A 17,876-nucleotide genomic window follows, 5' to 3' on the forward strand; every position below is an offset into this window, starting at 1 on the left:
ACCCCCAGAGGGCAATTACCCCCCTGCTAAATAATGGTTTAATTGGTAAGGCTAGAGTAAAGATTAGGGTAAGAGTTAGGTTTAGGGTTAGGAGTTTGGGTTAGGGCTAGGATTAGATTAGTTCAGGATTAGGGTTAGGATTAGGGCCAGGGGAAGGGTCCGGGGTAATTGCCCTGGCGGTAATTGCCCTAGACCCCTTTGAAGGAACACATATTCTTTTAATTTGCTCATCTAATAAAAGTACACATTATGAGAGTAAGCAAACCTTGCCGCAGGCAGGCATGAGATGTTCTAAAGAAGCTGGGAAATCATTTGAAGAAAAATAATAATCTGTTACAATGGGACTAAGTAATAGGAATTAGTTTCAACTTTACACCCACAGGTTGTAATCACTATACCTATGCCTTTTAAGATATGACCTACAATGTAAGTGAAAAAGTTGTGAAACAATCCCAAGTTTCCCATACATTTAAATTGATAAACATAAGATATGATGAGTCTGCAGAGAACTCTTGTAAAATTAACCCCTTTAGGGTGAATAACTTAAATTTCTTACAACCTAAAATTGTTTATTAGGGGCTGCTAAATAGCAGTTTGACCTTTGGGGCAAGACAAAATTACAGTCAATCTCACCTAAGTAGACTTCACAAAAAGAAAGTTGCATAAATCCAAGAAAAATTTAAATCATGTGGATATAAATGCATCTTGCTCGAGATTGTATCATTCAAAATCAGGCAGTGTCTGCTGTAACAGTACTCCTTTTAACCTGTTAGGATGGGCTTATTTTGCTATGACATGTATTTCCCATAGACACTTGCCCAAGGTTAGTATACTCTGGACTAGTGGTTGATGGGTCTCACAGAAGATGCTGCTTCTAATGGTGATTCTGATGGTATAGTTTGAGTCCCACGTTAGCCACTGATATCCATTCATCACAGGCAGTGGCTTAGTCCATTTTCTCCCTTCAGTGGAATGGAATAATCAGAACATGACAGGGACCCAGTCAAAGGGATGAGCAGTCCACTATGGAGCTAGGGGGTGTTTTGAAGGTCTTTCTGATGGAGGGAGTCATCACCACCCAAACATGTACTCCAGTGTCTTGCTCACAACATTGCTTGATTTCTGTGGCGTCTTGCTTTCTTGGATGACCTGCATGGAAGACAAAGAGTGTGGGGACAATTGAATGCTTGGTGTGAATGGGAGAAAAAAATGACACTGCCTGGTGTGAATGGGAAGAGAACTAAAACATTATTCTGTGTGAATGCAAGGGTGAATGAAGGCTCTGCTGTGGATGTAACAATGATAGAAGTATTTTAGTAAGGATGAAAGAATGGATAAATTCATTGGTGCGAATGAGAGGAGAATGGTAAGAGCATTCTGTGTAAATGAGAATGTTTGGTGTGAGGAGGTACATGGTTTTAAATCTTTCCTATCCTGCAATACACAACATACATTGACTGGCCTAATCAAAGGGCAGAAAATGGCAAATCCATACTTTCAATTCAATGCTAGAAGGCCTTCACCCTGTTGTTAGCATTGACAGTCATAAGCAACTGAGCTAGAGAGCTAAAGCTAATGGTGTCATGATTAGGGTCATGCAAGATCAGCCATTTTCATTCTTATTCCTGACCAGGTAAAATCCTTGTCTGTACACCATTTGCAATGAGCAGTTCAGTCACTTACTAATTCAACCAATGAAATTGCTAAATTTGCCCGCAGGCTTCTATTCACCTCATGTGGATTGCTAGCAGCCTTGTAAGCTGCTGTCAGGGGTCTGATTGGGGTGTGTTTTGTGGTCAGGGCTGGGTCCATGTCCTCCCCACTCTGGGATACCAGTCGCTTGGCAGGGGTGACGGGCGTGTCCCTTACACCGGTGGTGTTCAGGGCGCAGGTGTCTGTTGTGCCCCCACTCATGACATCCTGTGATAACAGACAAATAAAAATGAACGAATAGATGAATAAATGAATGAATGAACAATTACAAGAATGAATTAATTAATGAATCACTCACTCACTCAATAAATCATCAATTAGTAAATCAATCAATCAATCAATCAATCAATCCATAAATCAATCACGCAATCAATCAATCAAAGTTATAGCAATGTGAGAAATGTAACCATTTGATGCCAATACATGATGTCAACTCTTCACGGGCTATGATCATAATTATACACTCACCTCCAACGAAATGCTGCATTTATCATAGTTAACATGGCATGGTGAAGTGATAACAAACAATAATATACAATCCTAATGGCATGATGATTGCTCTGTCATCATGCTGGGGGAACAAACCTTGTCTATACAGGGAGTGACGCCAACCATGATGTTGCCACCAAAGACTTTCCCGTTCTTGCTTAGGGCTTTCCTGGCCTGGATACGAGAGCTGTATTGTACATGCATCCAGTTACCTGAACTGGCAACCTGCAAAGGCATTTGTTAGAAAAAAAAAAGAAAAGAAAGAAAGACAAGGAAATGAAACCGTCAAACTAAGTTGTTGTTGTAATTATTATTATTATTATTATTATTATTATTATTATTATTATTATTATTTATTATTATTATTATCATTATCATTATTACTATCATTATCATTATCATTATTACCATCATCATTACTACAATTTGTAATACTACTGTACTACTTTTCAATATTATTTCTATTATCATTACATTGTTGTTGTTGTTCTTTTTTTTCCTTTTTCTTCTTTAACAAAGCATTTGACAACATCTCATATGGCACAGAGATTTAACAGACTGATTCTATGTGCCGACTACTATTTAGTATTTGCAACATGACTAACCATGAGCGGTTACCATCATACATTAGGCTGGTTTTCTGCTTGGGGCAAGCGAGGCGGATAGCTTCATCAAGTATGCACCCTGCTCTTTGCGATAAATTGTGTTTCATGGACACTGATCATGATACCCTCACACACGGGACCTCCATTTTTTATATGCTGTCCACAGGAAAAAGAGTGTGTTGCCCCCTTCTGGAGGGGGCAACATGATAATCACACAATACTGTTCAGTACGGCTAACTGGTACATGACCCACAGCCATCTGTTTGCCAGGTAGACAAATTACACCCAGCATCATGAACCAGGTTACACACTTGAATAGAGTTAAGTGATGTAGAGATAACCACAAAAGTTTAAGAAGGAGAAGAAGAAGAAGAAGAAGAAGAAGAAGAAGAAGAAGAAGAAGAAGAAGAAGAAGAAAAAAAGGAAAAAAAAAAGAACAGTGTTACATTCATTCTTGGAATAGCGAAACCAGTCAAACTCAGAGGTATATATTCTATGAGAAAATTAAGTCACCTTGCATTCATTCTTACTTGGACAGTTTTCCTCAAAACTACAGTGTAGTAACCAGCTTTTAAACCTGTTGAGTATGGACTGATTTTGCTACAACATGAATTTCCCATAGACACCTGCCCAATTATACTCAGGACTTATCCTCAACAGGTTGATTTCACTAGCGAAGCGAAAAGATTTGGAATCCAGCTTGCATCTGTCAGTTCTTGCTATGTGGGCAGCCATTCACAAACTTTGTGAACAGACCAGAGGAGTTAATAGAATTTGGATATGTTCATCAATTACTTTACTTAAACAGGGAGCAGAATTTCTACGAATTTGCAGCTCAGAAAAACTTACCACATGTCTGATCATGTTGCCGTACTGTGAAAATTGTTGTAGGATGTAGGATGTTGCAGCGGGCTGAAACCTGCAACAATGGAAACATTTGGAAAAGAAATAATAATAGAAGATAAAACTGGAAATAAATATTGATCTTCTACAACTGGTAAAGCAGCAGAGAATGGAACAAGTATGATGACTGAATGTCTGGGAATTAATATTCTATCAGGGACAGAATTGGAGATACCAAACTCTGCAGACAGTAGAAAATACAGATATACAAAAACCTCCCTTGCAAAACAAACACATCTTGAAGGCAACATTTGTGTTTTGCTATAGAATGGGAAAAGTGGCCATAAAGTTCCATGTATGCTTTGCAAGAATGAAATTTTGGAAAAATAAGAAGAAAAAAAGAAAAGAAAACATATTCCCTTTCCAAAACCTCACTATCAGCAGGCAAATACAAAATTTGTTGCCAAGAATAAGTATTGCAATCTTCCATTATTGGAGAACAGTTACTGTAGAACAGTTACCATGGCAACCCTTACACAACTTAGTGCAAAGCTACATTGATACTTCTGATATTCTATGCAACCACAACAGAAGCAAAGCTTTTCTTGCTCTTTTCACGAAGCATCCATCCTATTACTGAGAGCCTCACTAAAAATTAGAGAACCTGCATCGTAAAGAGCAATATTATTTGTGACCCGCTACAACAAAATGGTCCTAAAGTCGCGCACGGTCGAAGCCGTGAAAATCAAGTTTGAAGTTAGAGCATCAAAATTGGTCAAAACTTACGATTTTCTGAATTTGACATATTATTAGAGTCTGACATGTCTTCTATCATCTGTCGAAATTTTGAAGCAAAATGATGAAAGGAAAGACCAAAAAATAGCGTTTTTCTGGGCCATGTTTTTTTGGCGTTTCAACGAAGCAGATACTGGTTCGAACATTTGGATTGAGCGCCACACATAGGCTCCGCCCCTAACAACGACCAGAGTAATCTCATTGGTCAGTTTGCTGCTTGCCGCTAACCGAAGCGTGAAGCTCGCACACTGCCCAGTCGACTGGTGCGTGCGGGCGGGTTGCACTATGCCTAGCCGCTTCTCCTGACATCTTGGTCACTGATTGGTCGGTGAGGAGACCGCCGACGCTGTGTTTGAATGAGCATTTCGGGGGTTGCTAGGGCTTAACTTCTATTGTCCGGAGATGAATACTGACTTGCGTGTCTCTTGATTGCGATTGCGTCGCAAGGAGAACTTTTACGGTGCTTTTCTCGAAACAATGATTTCCCAGACGTCTTGACATGCTCTCTTTAAAACATCGATATCTCAGCAGACGATTATTTTTATAAGACGTGTTATATATCAATTTAAAGCAGAAAGATTAGGGAATTGTATCATGCAATTTTCAAATAATCGACCTCGCCCGACTTTAGGATCATTTTGTTGTAGCGGGTCACATTTCTTTCTGAGCATCAAACGTACCCAAATATTGTGACCCATGTATCATCCAGTTCATCATCTGGCTGTAGCTGTTCTCTGTTTTGATACAAGGGAATTACTGAACCATGGCAAGAGGATCAATGGCTGTACAGAAGCACAGCAAAAACATACATGAAGAAAAAAAGGGTACTACACAAGTGTATCTCAAAGTGTATTAAAACAGAAATCATACACAACGGTTACATTTACAGGAAACTGTCACCTACATAATGTGACCGTGCATCACAAAACGAACACAGAGTCGCACACCTTGATTTTACGTGAGGACTCAAAAAAGGTGAAATGGGTCAACTTAAATTATAGTCAATCTTGAGTTTTTCATATTTTCTGAAAGAGCTATCCTTCTTCTACATTATTCTTTTATAGTTTGGGATCATAACATGAATGGAAAAGTGTGTTTTCAGCAGTTTTTCTACAACCCTTTTTTTTTGGGGGGGGGGAGAATAGATTGATCAGGTACTTCTCAGAGTACCCTTTTCATTTCTTGAAATCCTTTACACACTCTTCACTTTCAAGTCTGATAAGTTTTGAAAGGCTAATTCTACTGCTTTGAAAGTTGGTGTCAATCATGGACAGAATGTGTTGATAGATCATCTTCAATTTCAGCTTAATCTGATAATCCCGTCATTGTTGCTCTGGTGGTTTACATCCTGTGTTTTGTCCTTTCATTGCATGGCTAGCACGGCTTGGTAAAGATTTAGCGCTTGAATAGACCCTGTACTTCAGTCAGAGCCTCTTTTCTCAGTTCAACCTTTTCCAGAGTAAGTGCATTCTTTATAGTATTTACATAGATTAGGGGAGTCCATTTGAATTGAGTTATACCTCATTTTAAAGCTTAGAATCTGCTCTTGAAGAATCTACCCACAGACCTCCCAAAATGCAGCAAAACATTAAATATGAACCTCAGGGGACTTGTTTAGGCCACTGCTGAGAAATTTGGAAGTCAACAGTTATCTACAATTTGAATAATGCACAAAACTCAACTACTCAGTAGTTCTGTGTGTCAGCCACACTTAAGCCTTTTTGTTGTAGTCTTCTGTATTTTTTTATCTATAAACACAAATCTAAAAGTATAAGAGCTGATGTAATAACATATAGAGTGTGTGGCAAGAATGTATATAGAAATGTTTGTAAGGTAGCCTAGTAATGAACTGGAATTTACGGTGAGCCCCGAAAAAAATTCAATTCAAAATCTAACGGTCAATAAAAATGTACTTAATGTTACCTTCCACTTTCAATACTTTATGGGAGTTTCTAAAATGATACTCTCTTCAACATACCACTGTATTTATACAACTCTTCATTTAAGGCATGCAAATGGGATTCCCTACCTTTAACTAAAAATCCAGGTTTGGCGACTTTTTGTTGGTTTCGTGATGCAGGGTCACATATATGCCATTGACACATAGCATGCAATGAAAAGCAAGATAGATGTAAAGGGTATACAAAAACTTTGAAATCTTCAAGTACAAAGACGTAACAGACACTACATGCACCTTCTTGAATTGTTCTATGAAAAGTACAATTCAATGTTGCATTCACTTATGACTGTAATATAAGTAAAATCATATGCGTAGAGTAACACAGAGTAACAGTGTTTGTGCAGTGTATGTTTTCTAAAGGCAATACAAATCTGAAATTCCCAACTTTAATTTCTTATAAAAAGAAATGAAAGGCTGCTCACCCCTGTGTGTAGAATGGATCCACCTGAGGTGGTGAGGGTGGTGCCTGCATGGACCACTGGCTGGACTGTACCATATTCGCGCGAGAGGGGGAGAATAGGCGACTCGCAGAGGGAGATTCTGGAAATAAAAAAAAATACTGAAACTTGAATATGAGTATGACAAGTATTTCAACTTACTTTTTATGGAATGATGAAACAGGAGGCCTGATAGTCTATGATAATCTAGGCGGAAAATGCAGCTAAATGTATGGTCTTTACTTCCAGGCTTAACGTCTGATGTAGGGAGACTACTGTCTGCTATAAAGCAATATGTCTGATGCAGCGAGACTATGAACAGTGGATGCACGCAAAGCATCAACTGCCTAGACCCACTCACCTTGCTTTAGTCGTTGTTTTCATATTATCGACTCAAGCAAGACGAGTGGATATAAGCGGTGGATGCGTCCACTGTTCGTCGTCTTGCAGCATCTTACATATTATATTGCTTTAATAGAAAAAGACAATGGCCTGACAGTAAAGGCCATAGCTGCATCCTCCAACCGAAAGGCACGTTGGCTAGGAGGGGCCTGATGGTTAGATCAAATAAAGTTCTATACCAGTTGTCCCTCCTACCTCTTTGTTCCCTTCGCACTCTCTCTCATTATTGCATGTGTAAACTAGAAAAGCACTCTGAGAGCGTAGACCTCCGCCAAGCAGCTACTTTCCACCGATGATCTTGCTCTTCCAGAGATCAGTGATTGTCACCCATAAATGCTTGCTGAAAAATCGCCTGATTTCCCAGTATAGAAGCCTTTGTTACATCATAAACCCTCACCAAAATTTAATCATCTATTCCTTGTGTCATTCTAAAACTTTCCTGCAAGTTTCATTCAAATCTGTGTGAAACTTTTTGAGTTATTTTGCACACAGACAAACAAACAAACATACAAACCAAGAGTAATGAAAACATAACTTCCTCCCTTGGCGGAGGTAATTATAATGTACAGTCATACTCAAATGAATGTTTCCGTAGGTGAAATAGGAAGATCAGGTGCTCAGAGGAACAGTAAACTTGCCATTTGCCTTTCTTGGCAGATAGAGATAGCATTTCCTTAGCGTCAACTCTAAGCTCATGGACTATCATGCATTTTTCTGTCATCAAATATCAAAATACAATATCAAAATTGTATGTCCACACTTTGATTTTGTGTGTAAATGATTGCAGTTGCTCACTGTAAACAATGCTGCACTTGTACATGCCGGACAAGTACTAAATTGCACTGCTGTATGTGAGTCAAATATACTATAAATGGCTGATCTTGTTGCTGTGAATACTGCCTTCAGAAGTCAATCAAAAGCAACAGAGATGGTTGAAACGTACCTGTTTGTGTCTGAGACAGCCTTGGTGTCAGTGGTGGTGCTTGCATAGAAAACTCAAGCTGGTGGGTTCATGCAATGAAAATAGAAATATTGATATCACGATATATACATTCTTGAATCATTTGCATAGAGCACTTTATGAGACTACATGTACAATGTACATGCTACGTGTAGACTCTGAAGAGGATTTCCGGATATACAAAGTGACTATCATTTTACAAAAGAGTGTGCACAAATCTGGTAGGATGCCAAAACTTCTCTAAAGAAGATCTTAACCCCTTGAGGAAGGTATGATTTTGCTACAACACACATTTTAAAAGATGTTTGCCAGAGTATACTTGAGACTCATCCTCAACGGGTTATTGAGAATACAGCTAATCTTGTGGGTGTTGCTCAATCAAGCAGAGCTGCTGTTTTGTTCGATTAGTAGATGTGCCACAAACTACAGTGATAAGGCTGACAAGCAGAAGCTCACTTCGTACAACTGATAGTGAACCTGCAAAACCTGCCCCTCAAGAATAAGAAGAGAGAGTGAATGAAACTATCACCGGTAATTGAAATAGACAGCTATATAAACAGAAGCACATTTGATGTCACTTCTCATGGCCAGCAGAGCCATGAGAAGTTGTTGTTGTTTTTTTTTTTTGTACATTGCGAAGGAAAACATACAAGGCGTCACCAATTTGGCCATGAGAAGTACTTTTTTTTTGTGTACCATACAAAGGACCACATAAGGTGTCCCCACTTTGACCCCCCCCCCCCCCCCCCCCACACACACACACACTTTTTTTTTTGGGGGGGGGGGGTTTACTCCTGAGGTGCACAAGTGGCACAAACTAGAAAGATATACATGTAGATAGAAACCTTGAAGTGTGTTTTTTTTTCTTGCTAGCTGATGAAACCCAAGTTTATGTAAAAATACATAGAAAATAGAATACCACTGCAGCAAGGACAATTGCATGTTATTGTATGCCATGTGGACACCATAACAAAACAATTGTATTCAAATTCATGAAAATTCTTCCGTCGAGATGTTTTCATTGCAATTGATTGACAAATTGCCCTACATCGACATAAATAAGCACTGAATTGATCAGTGTTTTAGTAGTAGCCATGATAAAAAATCATGGGCGTACATACTCGAGCAGGATTCGAACCTACGACCTCCTGATCACCGGTGATCAGGAGGTCGTAGGTTCGAATCCTGCTCGAGTATGTACGCCCATGATTTTTTATCATGGCTACTACTAAAACACTGATCAATTCAGTGCTTATTTATGTCGATGTAGGGCAATTTGTCAATCAATTGCAATGAAAACAATTGTAGTCCACAATTAACCTGAGCTGAATTTTCTTGTTTGATTTTGTCTCAATTCATGTGTGTTGGCCATTGCCTGAGCCATAACAGCGATGACATTAAAGCCATCACACATTGAAATGTCACAGGTTTGTTAAATGGGAGAAAAATAAATAAACACTGCACAGAATGAGATACTTTCCCATTTGTGAACTGAGTACGTATGTTTTCTTCTCTTTTTTTTTCATAAACTATTTCAACAATTTTAGATTTGACTCATCTGTATTTTCTATTTTCTTAAAAGTGGTTTTTGTTTTGTTTGGGTTTTTTTTTTCCCCTATGGTAATGAATGTTGTTGTTTGGTTGTTTTTATTCTCTTGTAAACACATTGTAATATATAACTTACCTGTCTTTTCTCTGGCATGTCATAAACAGCAAGGCTCCCTCTACTGGCGTCCACAGGGTCATACAGTCCAGCCACTGGAGGGGCATTCCCCTTGTCCTTGGGTGTGTGAGAGACTTGAGTTGGGATCCTAGAAAGGAGATACATTTGTACATTTGAAGTTGATGTCAACCTTGTAATAGTATGGTGGTATCATACACCAAGTAAGGGCTATAAAGGAGTATTTTCACAGACGATTCTCTTTTATATCCATCACAGAATAGGTACGTGTTCATGAAATGAAAATACAAAAAGAGAGAGAGAAAAAAATCCGTTATTACCAGCAGTAAGGGACCTGGAGTATTTATTTAAAAAAAAAAATACAAAATCCTGTGAAAGTACAAAATCCTGTGAAAAAGCAACTGTCAGCTTCTCAGTAATAGGCATGTGATATTTGTTCTAGATGAAGAACCCAGGAAGAAAAATTGTCCATGTCCTTTCCTTGTTCTTTACAGGTTGACTGAGCTTAATCATTCCGTATAGTAACATTTCCAATATAATGTCAGCCAAATCAAAAAAGCCATTTCCTTGAAAGACATCAATACGGGAAGGAAATGACTTTCCCTTGGGCCCATTTCATAAAACTTGTCATCAGTGACAAGTTGTCATAGATGTGACAAGCTACTGAAATCCTAGCATCTGATTGGCTGAGAGCAAATCTGTCATAGAAATGTGCCAGTTGTCACTGATGACAAGCTATGAAATGGGCCCCAGATGTCATTCATTTACTTCTCTCTTTCTCTTCAAACCCATAACTTTCAAATCAATTGCCCTGATTTTGCTACAACACATGTTTCTCATAGACGCTCGCCCGAATATACTCCGTACTCTTCTTCAACAGGTATTAAGATAGGTTAACAAGGACTATGAGCGTATAAATAAAGCACAGCTACTCGGCATACTAGTAGGGCGCAAATGCTGTGCCATGATATTTTTTTTTTTCTTCAATCACTAAAAGAGACAACTGGAACTTGTTGAAGACGAGTCCCAAGAATATTCGGGCAAAATGTCTTTGGAAAATGCATGGTAAAGCATAATCAGCACATCCTCAACGGGTTAAGGATTCAACCCATGGATGCATCAGAGGCCAACCTTGGTGTCTGGTAACTGCGACTCTCACTCCGCTCCAGTCTGAGGGAGCTGTCTCTTGCACCAAGTGTCGACGGCGTCAGCGAGCGTGATGGACTTCTTAGGAGGGACCTTTGTCGCCCGGACCCTGGCTGTAAGACAGAGAAAAACAAACAACAATAGCAATAATGTCAAGAACAATAAATGAGACATGTCAATATACTCTCTGCAGAGGTTTGCTATGTATTAATCTTTCATATTTTCATCAAAAGTATGGGCAAAGCTGTTTAAAGAATAGCACTTACTTGTATAAATTAGCAGAGGTCTGGCACAAACAACTGAAGTATGAAGACACCGTTTGAATGACTCACAATTATTATACACAGTCACAGATAAATTTGTCATCAGATAACTATGAATGCTGTAACAACATATGAAAAGCATAGAATACAATAACCAGTACTTGATATACAAAATTGTACATGTTTAGATAATAATAATAATTGTGTGTACACATTCAAACACATTGTATACATGTACAATGTACAAAAAATTGTATATTATGTGTGTATGTAAAAATGTATGTACAGATTTGATGTTGCAACTTATTTATTCTAGGAGAGAGAGAAGAGAGAGAGAGAAGGTAAGACAGGTAAACACTTGTCACTTACTGACATTGCTGGGCTTTGATCACCGATTAGATACGCTGGAAGAAACTGATTTGAGAGACTGGCTTGTAGACTAGTTGAAGATGACTGGGGTGACCCCAAGGTCATAGGTTCAGCTCCTAAAACTCCTGAAACACAAAGAAACAAAGCAAACCAAGTAAGACACATATCTAACCTGTTGAGGGCGGTTTGATTTTGCAATGATATGCATTTCCCATAGACGCGTGCCAGAGTACAGTATACTTGGGACTCATCCTCAAAGGGTTAAAACTGAAGGACGACAACAAGGCAACAGGAGGAATAGTAGCAATGGCATCTAGCTGGTATTTTTTAGACAGAAAGTCAAAGAAACTGTATTTTCTCTCTCTTTGCATCATGTCTTTAATAAAACATTACAGAATGAGTAAAATGAGGCATTCAAAGCATCTTCAGAGTGAAATAAGAAAATCCCAATAAGTTGTACAAATGGTCAATGCTGTAGCTGTACAAAGCCCTGATACAAGATCAGGCATTTTATTTTTTTTTTCTTCTTCTTCTTCTTGACCACATTACTACATGATAACGAAACTTTAACCCAATGGCAATGAGGACGAGTCCAGAGTATACTCGGGCAGGTGTCTACATGTATGGGAAATGCATGTTGTTGCAAAATCAGTCTGCCTTAAACAGGTTAACGTTACTGAATACTGTTGCATGCCATTGGACAGATATGGTAACTGATTAGAACAAAAGAATTTCAAAATATCAAGACTTGAAAAGTCACAATCCAGCAGTGTCTTGATGCCTGACCCTGATGTCGAAGACAAAATAGATTCGCTAGAGTTTATCAACAAGCTGGTTATGGAAGTGGACATTTTATTGCATCAGACAAGGGCTTCACATACACTTGTAATGTAGTCTATGACTTACACGTACATGTATTAAATCATGGACACGTCATCTGGAAAATACCTACATTTACCACTAACAATCAACAGAGATCCACGTGTGTAGTGGGGTGTCTAGTACGTACATGTACATTGTAAGTAGTACATTGTAGTAGGTCTACCAATAACAACTCAATATCAGACCCACAATGCCCAATTCCCTTCTTGAGACAAAAGTGACTCTGCCTAGCCTGGTTGATGCCCCAACAGCAACAAATAAAAAATATTAGTAACAATGATAACTTTCACGGTAGGCCTATGGGGTACTGGTAACCATTTAATTTAAGACTCGGTAGAGTACAACTACAATGTATACACAGCCCAGTCGCTGTCGCACAGCGTACTAACATTAATGTCTGTCTGCGTCTGGTCGGGCTAAGAGTTAAGACTAGAGTAGAGTTTCGTGTATCCAATCCCCCGCTAAGATAAGGGGAAAAAAAATAATAAACAAATCAATGAGTGTTGGCATTATCGCGAAATGGGTCCCCACTCCATTCACCGCCATTCATTTCGTCATAGCTGAGGACTTCTTTCAACCTCCATCTGCACATTCATGTAGTAGTGGAGACGCACACGCACGAGATGGGATCCGGGACCAACATCACGTTTGGCCGCCGCAATGTCCATATTGATATTGGATTGGTGTACACTGTACTTACGTGTAGGCCTACTCCATAAAGGCTGGTTCTCGATCTAAGTCACCTGGGCCCTGTTTCATAAAGCTGTTCGTAAAGATACGAACAACTTACGAGCGACTGGTGATCAGCTCTGATGGTGATGTGATATACCTCACACGGTACGCAACGGTTTACTTATCAGAATTTCCATAATTCAGCACAAGAACTGATCACCAGACGCTCGTAAGTTCTTCGTAACTTTACGAAGAGCTTTATGAAACACCCCCTCCCCCCGTCCCCCCCCCCCCCCCCCCCCCCCCCCCCCCCCCGTCTTGAGTACAGTACTGATCACTTCACCTAGCACCTATCACCGAGTAGAACTCTATCTACGACTCTGGATGGATCTGCGACCGAGTACGACTTCCGGGGCTAGATGGAGTGCAAAGAGTCATCGACCATGTCAGGTATTACATAGACAACCTACACAAATATATACACATGGGACTAGGCAAAGGGAGCGCGACTTGAACGATGGACCCCCGTAAACAAATTCATTGATGATCTTTCAAAGATTGTAGATTTATTTATGTTATGGCTACACTGCCAAAATTCCACAGACGATAAAATACAAGTACATGGCATAAAAACATGAGAAGGCAATACGAGGTAACGAGCAATACTTTACGTTACCTTGTCCATCCATTTGAATTTCGGCCGCAGGATTGAGCGCAACACAAAGATAAAGCGTAGTGTATGAGTGTACGATCATCATGGTGTAGGCAAAGATCCTACACATATATCCTTGGTGACGGTCGATCCTTTGATATTGCAACCGTACGTAGCACGGTGTAGAGATTTTCTCCTCCCCACCAGTATTGAAACATGTACGTACACACTGTCGCTGCGTAATAAATGTTGCTGTACACTAGTACACTGGCTACAGACCACGAACTAAAACATACACAAAGCGTTTCGATTTCAAATACGGCGGAAGTTGTGTTGACGATGTTGCAGCTGCTGTTGTTTTATGATTTTGGTGGTATTTTGCCGATTGTGGGAGGAAAAAAAAATAATGTTGACGTTTACATTCCTACATGAAGTTGTAGAAAAGTCGATATTCAGAGGAATGCGTGACGATTCTCGCTCTGAAGAATAATAGGGCTATATAGGTATAAATTTGGGAGAAATAATGGTGAATTACATAGTCGACAGTGCAAGAAGGGATCCACTTGTTCGCAGTCTTAACTTACGTATAAAAAGGCTCCCTAAACTGTAAGTAAATAAATTAAAACATATTAATCAAATTATCTTTCCTCTTCCAAATTTACCCAGAAACGCGCTGTGAACAATATCACCCACCCCCCATTAAAGAAAAAAAAAATGGTTGTTCTCTTGTTCTTTAACGTGTTTTTGTTTGTTTGTTTTGTTTTGCTTTGTTCTTTCTCTTTTCTTTTTCGTTTTGGTCTGTACCTACACGGCGGATAAAAGCATAACATTTGGCGCTTTTCATGGCACAAGCCTAATAACGGGTGCGCAATGACTCGATGACAATTTGTATTAACTATATTCTTTTATTTCTAGTTTGGCTTGGAACCTTCATTTGGACATGGAAGGAGCAGTATTTACATTTTGCGTATCATAAGTGTTTTGTTTGGGGGGGGGGGGGGGGTGGCAGGCCAAAATGGTTGAGACCTTCCTTGAGGAAAAAAAAAACCAAAAGCAAACAAACAAACAAACAAACAAAATGCTGCTGATTGCTTTTTTTTTTTAAGTGTTTTTTTTTTTCTTTTGCTCTTACGGCGGAAAAGAGGTTAAAATTTGGCACACGGATTATTTGAGGATCATCAAACAATAATAGAGAAGGAGCTCTCTTATCTTTGCTTTCTCGCGTCTTACCTGTCTTGCGAATGTCAATTGCAGTTGTACTGCATGGCCATTAGTAAGGTGATATTAAGCTCTGTGATCATGTCCCGGATATTTATCGGCGCTGTTCCGACACTTCATTGAGGACATCCTCCACCCTCTCTCAGCTCATTTCTCACAGAAGAAACATTTTGTATATCTAATGCTCAGCGCTTTTATAGTCGGCCCTTTCTGGCCTTCAGTTGGGGTGTGGACATGCGAAGAACAATTTTTACTACCCGGGATCGAGGTCCCAGCAGATGTCCCGCACTTGACAGTACCTATCATGCCTATAGCACACGTATCTCATCCGTATCCGCCTGATTGTACTCACGCAAATCGTTTTTTACCCGCAACCATGTTTAGGCCCTAGGAGACTCTGTAGCTGTGACGCCTTTCCGGGCAAACTACGCGGGATTGTTGCATGTGGGGATTTTCCAGCATACCGGATAATTTCTGAGGGCGGACAAGGATTTGGGCGAGTTTTGTATGTATCTTAAACTACTCTAAGTATTGCTGGACGCGTTCTACTTTTAAAGTTCTACTTCATGTACTTACGGGTATTCTATGTGACCTGCGTGCCAGGCGCGCGGGGGCTGACAACTCAGTGAACAAAGTCCTCAGAAGGAATGGCAGAAGTCCCACAGTATGTCATCATTTTGGCCGTATACGTGGACTGCGTAGTACCTGCGTGGGAGTTGCCTGCAAGGTGCTGCTGCTAAGGGCCTCCCCTAGCTTTGTGCGTGGACCTCTGCGGACAATCCCTGCGAGTCACCCGGAGAAAGTATTGGTCATGTTCAAAACTTGGCTGCAGGTAAATCGGACTTGCGTGCGCACCTCCGGGCAACTACGGGCGAGATACCGTCAGTCTATGTACTACACATTAGACTGTAAGTAGGCCTACTGTCAGGTGCGGACCAACTGCTCGAGGTCCGGGTATAGCAAAACATTTCCCCCTCAAGTCAACCCGCAAGGTTTCCCCAGACATGGTGTTACAAGGCCTTGAGCATGCTCAAATCTCGTTCCGGGTGAGTCGCGGAGTTTTGCCCGCGGTAGAGGGTTCACGCACAACACCAGCAGGAGCGGCAGCATCTCGCAGGCAACTCCCACGCAGGCATTTCGCAGCTGTGACACTATACTTCGCAGTCACCGTATGTATGTCGATCGGAGTTGAAAATGGATCAGTTTCAAAGCTCTCGCGTAAATCACACGAAATACACGCAAGTAGCAGGTAAATAGCACGCATCTTGCAGTAAAGACGCAAGTACGGAACTCACCAACATCTTTGTTCGACCGCAGAAAATTCTCCTGCGTGCTGGAAAATCCCTACTAACAACAAGCTCGCGTATAGCTTATCCGGAAAGATGTGACAGGCTTTTCGATGTGGACTGCAAAATCTCGAAGATGATTATGATATTGTATTCAAAGATATATCAGTGGAGCGGACACGTATCTTTTCACAATTACGCGCGGGATTTATATACAGCAAGGCGTATATAGTTATTATCGTTGCATCGTCTTCCATTATCGGCACCGTTATAGCATAACACCGTACATATTATACAGAAAGGTGATACTAATCTGTGTACATTCAGTCAAGATGGCAGCAGCTCTCCTAAAGGATACATCAGAATTCATTATTTTTCGCTTTCCACTATTGTCTGCTGTGACTCTGACAAAGTTATGTTGGGAGCGTGACCAGGGCTACAGGTATGGAGGGAAAAATCAATTTCCATTGATTTTCTCCAGCTGTCTGCATTAAAATCTTGAATTTTGTAGTGTAGTAATTATCGGCTATAATTTATGTCTATTCATATCGAGTATTATATCATAAGTTATACGTCTGTAAATTATATTTGCAATTAAATTTGAATGCATTTAAAGTCTGTAAATTGTCTATTCTTGTGTTTCATCAATGTTCCCTGGGGTAAACATGTGTGGGTTCAGTCTTTACGTTTGTGTGGCCTGATGAATTAGATGTTACAGACATCTTTATCTCTAGTTTGTATTACATGTATAAGTATACTTGTAGGCGTATTACAGTGCTTCCTTTTATGATGATCACTCTATTTTTTTTTCCCCTTTATATGACGGGTTATTTCCTATGTTCTCTATCTGGTCTAATAATAATGATGGTTATGATGGTGATGATGATGATACTAATACTAATACTAATATTAATAACAATAACAATAACAATTCTTCAAGTCAGTTCAGTTTAGATCCTTTTATTTCTTTTTTCGTTTTCAATATGGTATATTTTTTATAACAAATTATTCCAAGGCATTAATACACATTATGGAGTATGATCGTATAAAAGAAACATATAAGGAAAAATATAATTATCTAACACTAAATGTCGAATTAAAGGTGTGTTGTATACGATAGGGAACATCTAAAATGAAGTTTAAAGATAGAAGATACCCATAAGTTAATATTATATTCACATAGCTGTATATCTAATATTCATATATTTGAATATTTATGTTAGAATTAATTCGTTATTTTGATATCACTATATTTAAGTATTCATTAGAAAATACCGGGGACCATCTTCATATTAGCTGCAGAGCTTGATTAGACAGATGGCACCATGCAGTCAGAGATTAACCTCCGGGGCGATATTATTAAAGTAAACTACCATAAGCACACCCCATTTCGCCATTCCCTTCAGGTACAAGTAAACAGCAGGGAAGAGGGTGTACAGTGCTGTGAGCTTTGCGTTGCGGTGACGCTAATCTGTACGAAGTGTGTTCGGTACAACAGAATC

The 17,876-nt window shown here is 39.6% G+C and overlaps 1 protein-coding gene across 1 annotated transcript; it reads right to left on the reverse strand.

Moving 5' to 3' along the window:
- Positions 1-1,010: 1,010 nt before the first annotated feature.
- On the reverse strand, positions 1,011-13,936 carry LOC139730198 (nucleoporin NUP35-like). The gene is made up of 11 exons (XM_071641094.1): positions 13,895-13,936; positions 11,665-11,789; positions 11,018-11,145; positions 9,890-10,016; positions 8,188-8,245; positions 6,828-6,945; positions 5,126-5,179; positions 3,657-3,726; positions 2,299-2,427; positions 1,732-1,920; positions 1,011-1,149 (listed from the first exon to the last, which is right to left on the reverse strand). The coding sequence occupies exons 1-11, from the start codon at positions 13,905-13,907 to the stop codon at positions 1,072-1,074; spliced, it is 1,089 nt and encodes a 362-aa protein (XP_071497195.1). The 5' UTR covers positions 13,908-13,936; the 3' UTR covers positions 1,011-1,071.
- Between the last annotated feature and the right edge of the window lie 3,940 nt (positions 13,937-17,876).

The sequence above is a fragment of the Diadema antillarum genome, unplaced genomic scaffold (assembly GCF_040938485.1).
Source record: "Diadema antillarum isolate AM-2024a unplaced genomic scaffold, OU_Dant_1.0 seq00000297_RagTag, whole genome shotgun sequence".
Classification (NCBI taxonomy): Eukaryota; Metazoa; Echinodermata; class Echinoidea; order Diadematoida; family Diadematidae; genus Diadema; species Diadema antillarum.

Bases quoted from the DNA above. Each gene is read 5' to 3' on its own strand.
- LOC139730198 (XM_071641094.1), bottom strand. The intron at 3,727-5,125 runs GTACGTTTGATG...CCATTGTTGCAG, and splicing joins ACATGGGTCACAATATTTGG to GTTTCAGCCCGCTGCAACAT. The intron at 2,428-3,656 runs GTAAGTTTTTCT...ATGCCTTTGCAG, and splicing joins GCAACATGATCAGACATGTG to GTTGCCAGTTCAGGTAACTG.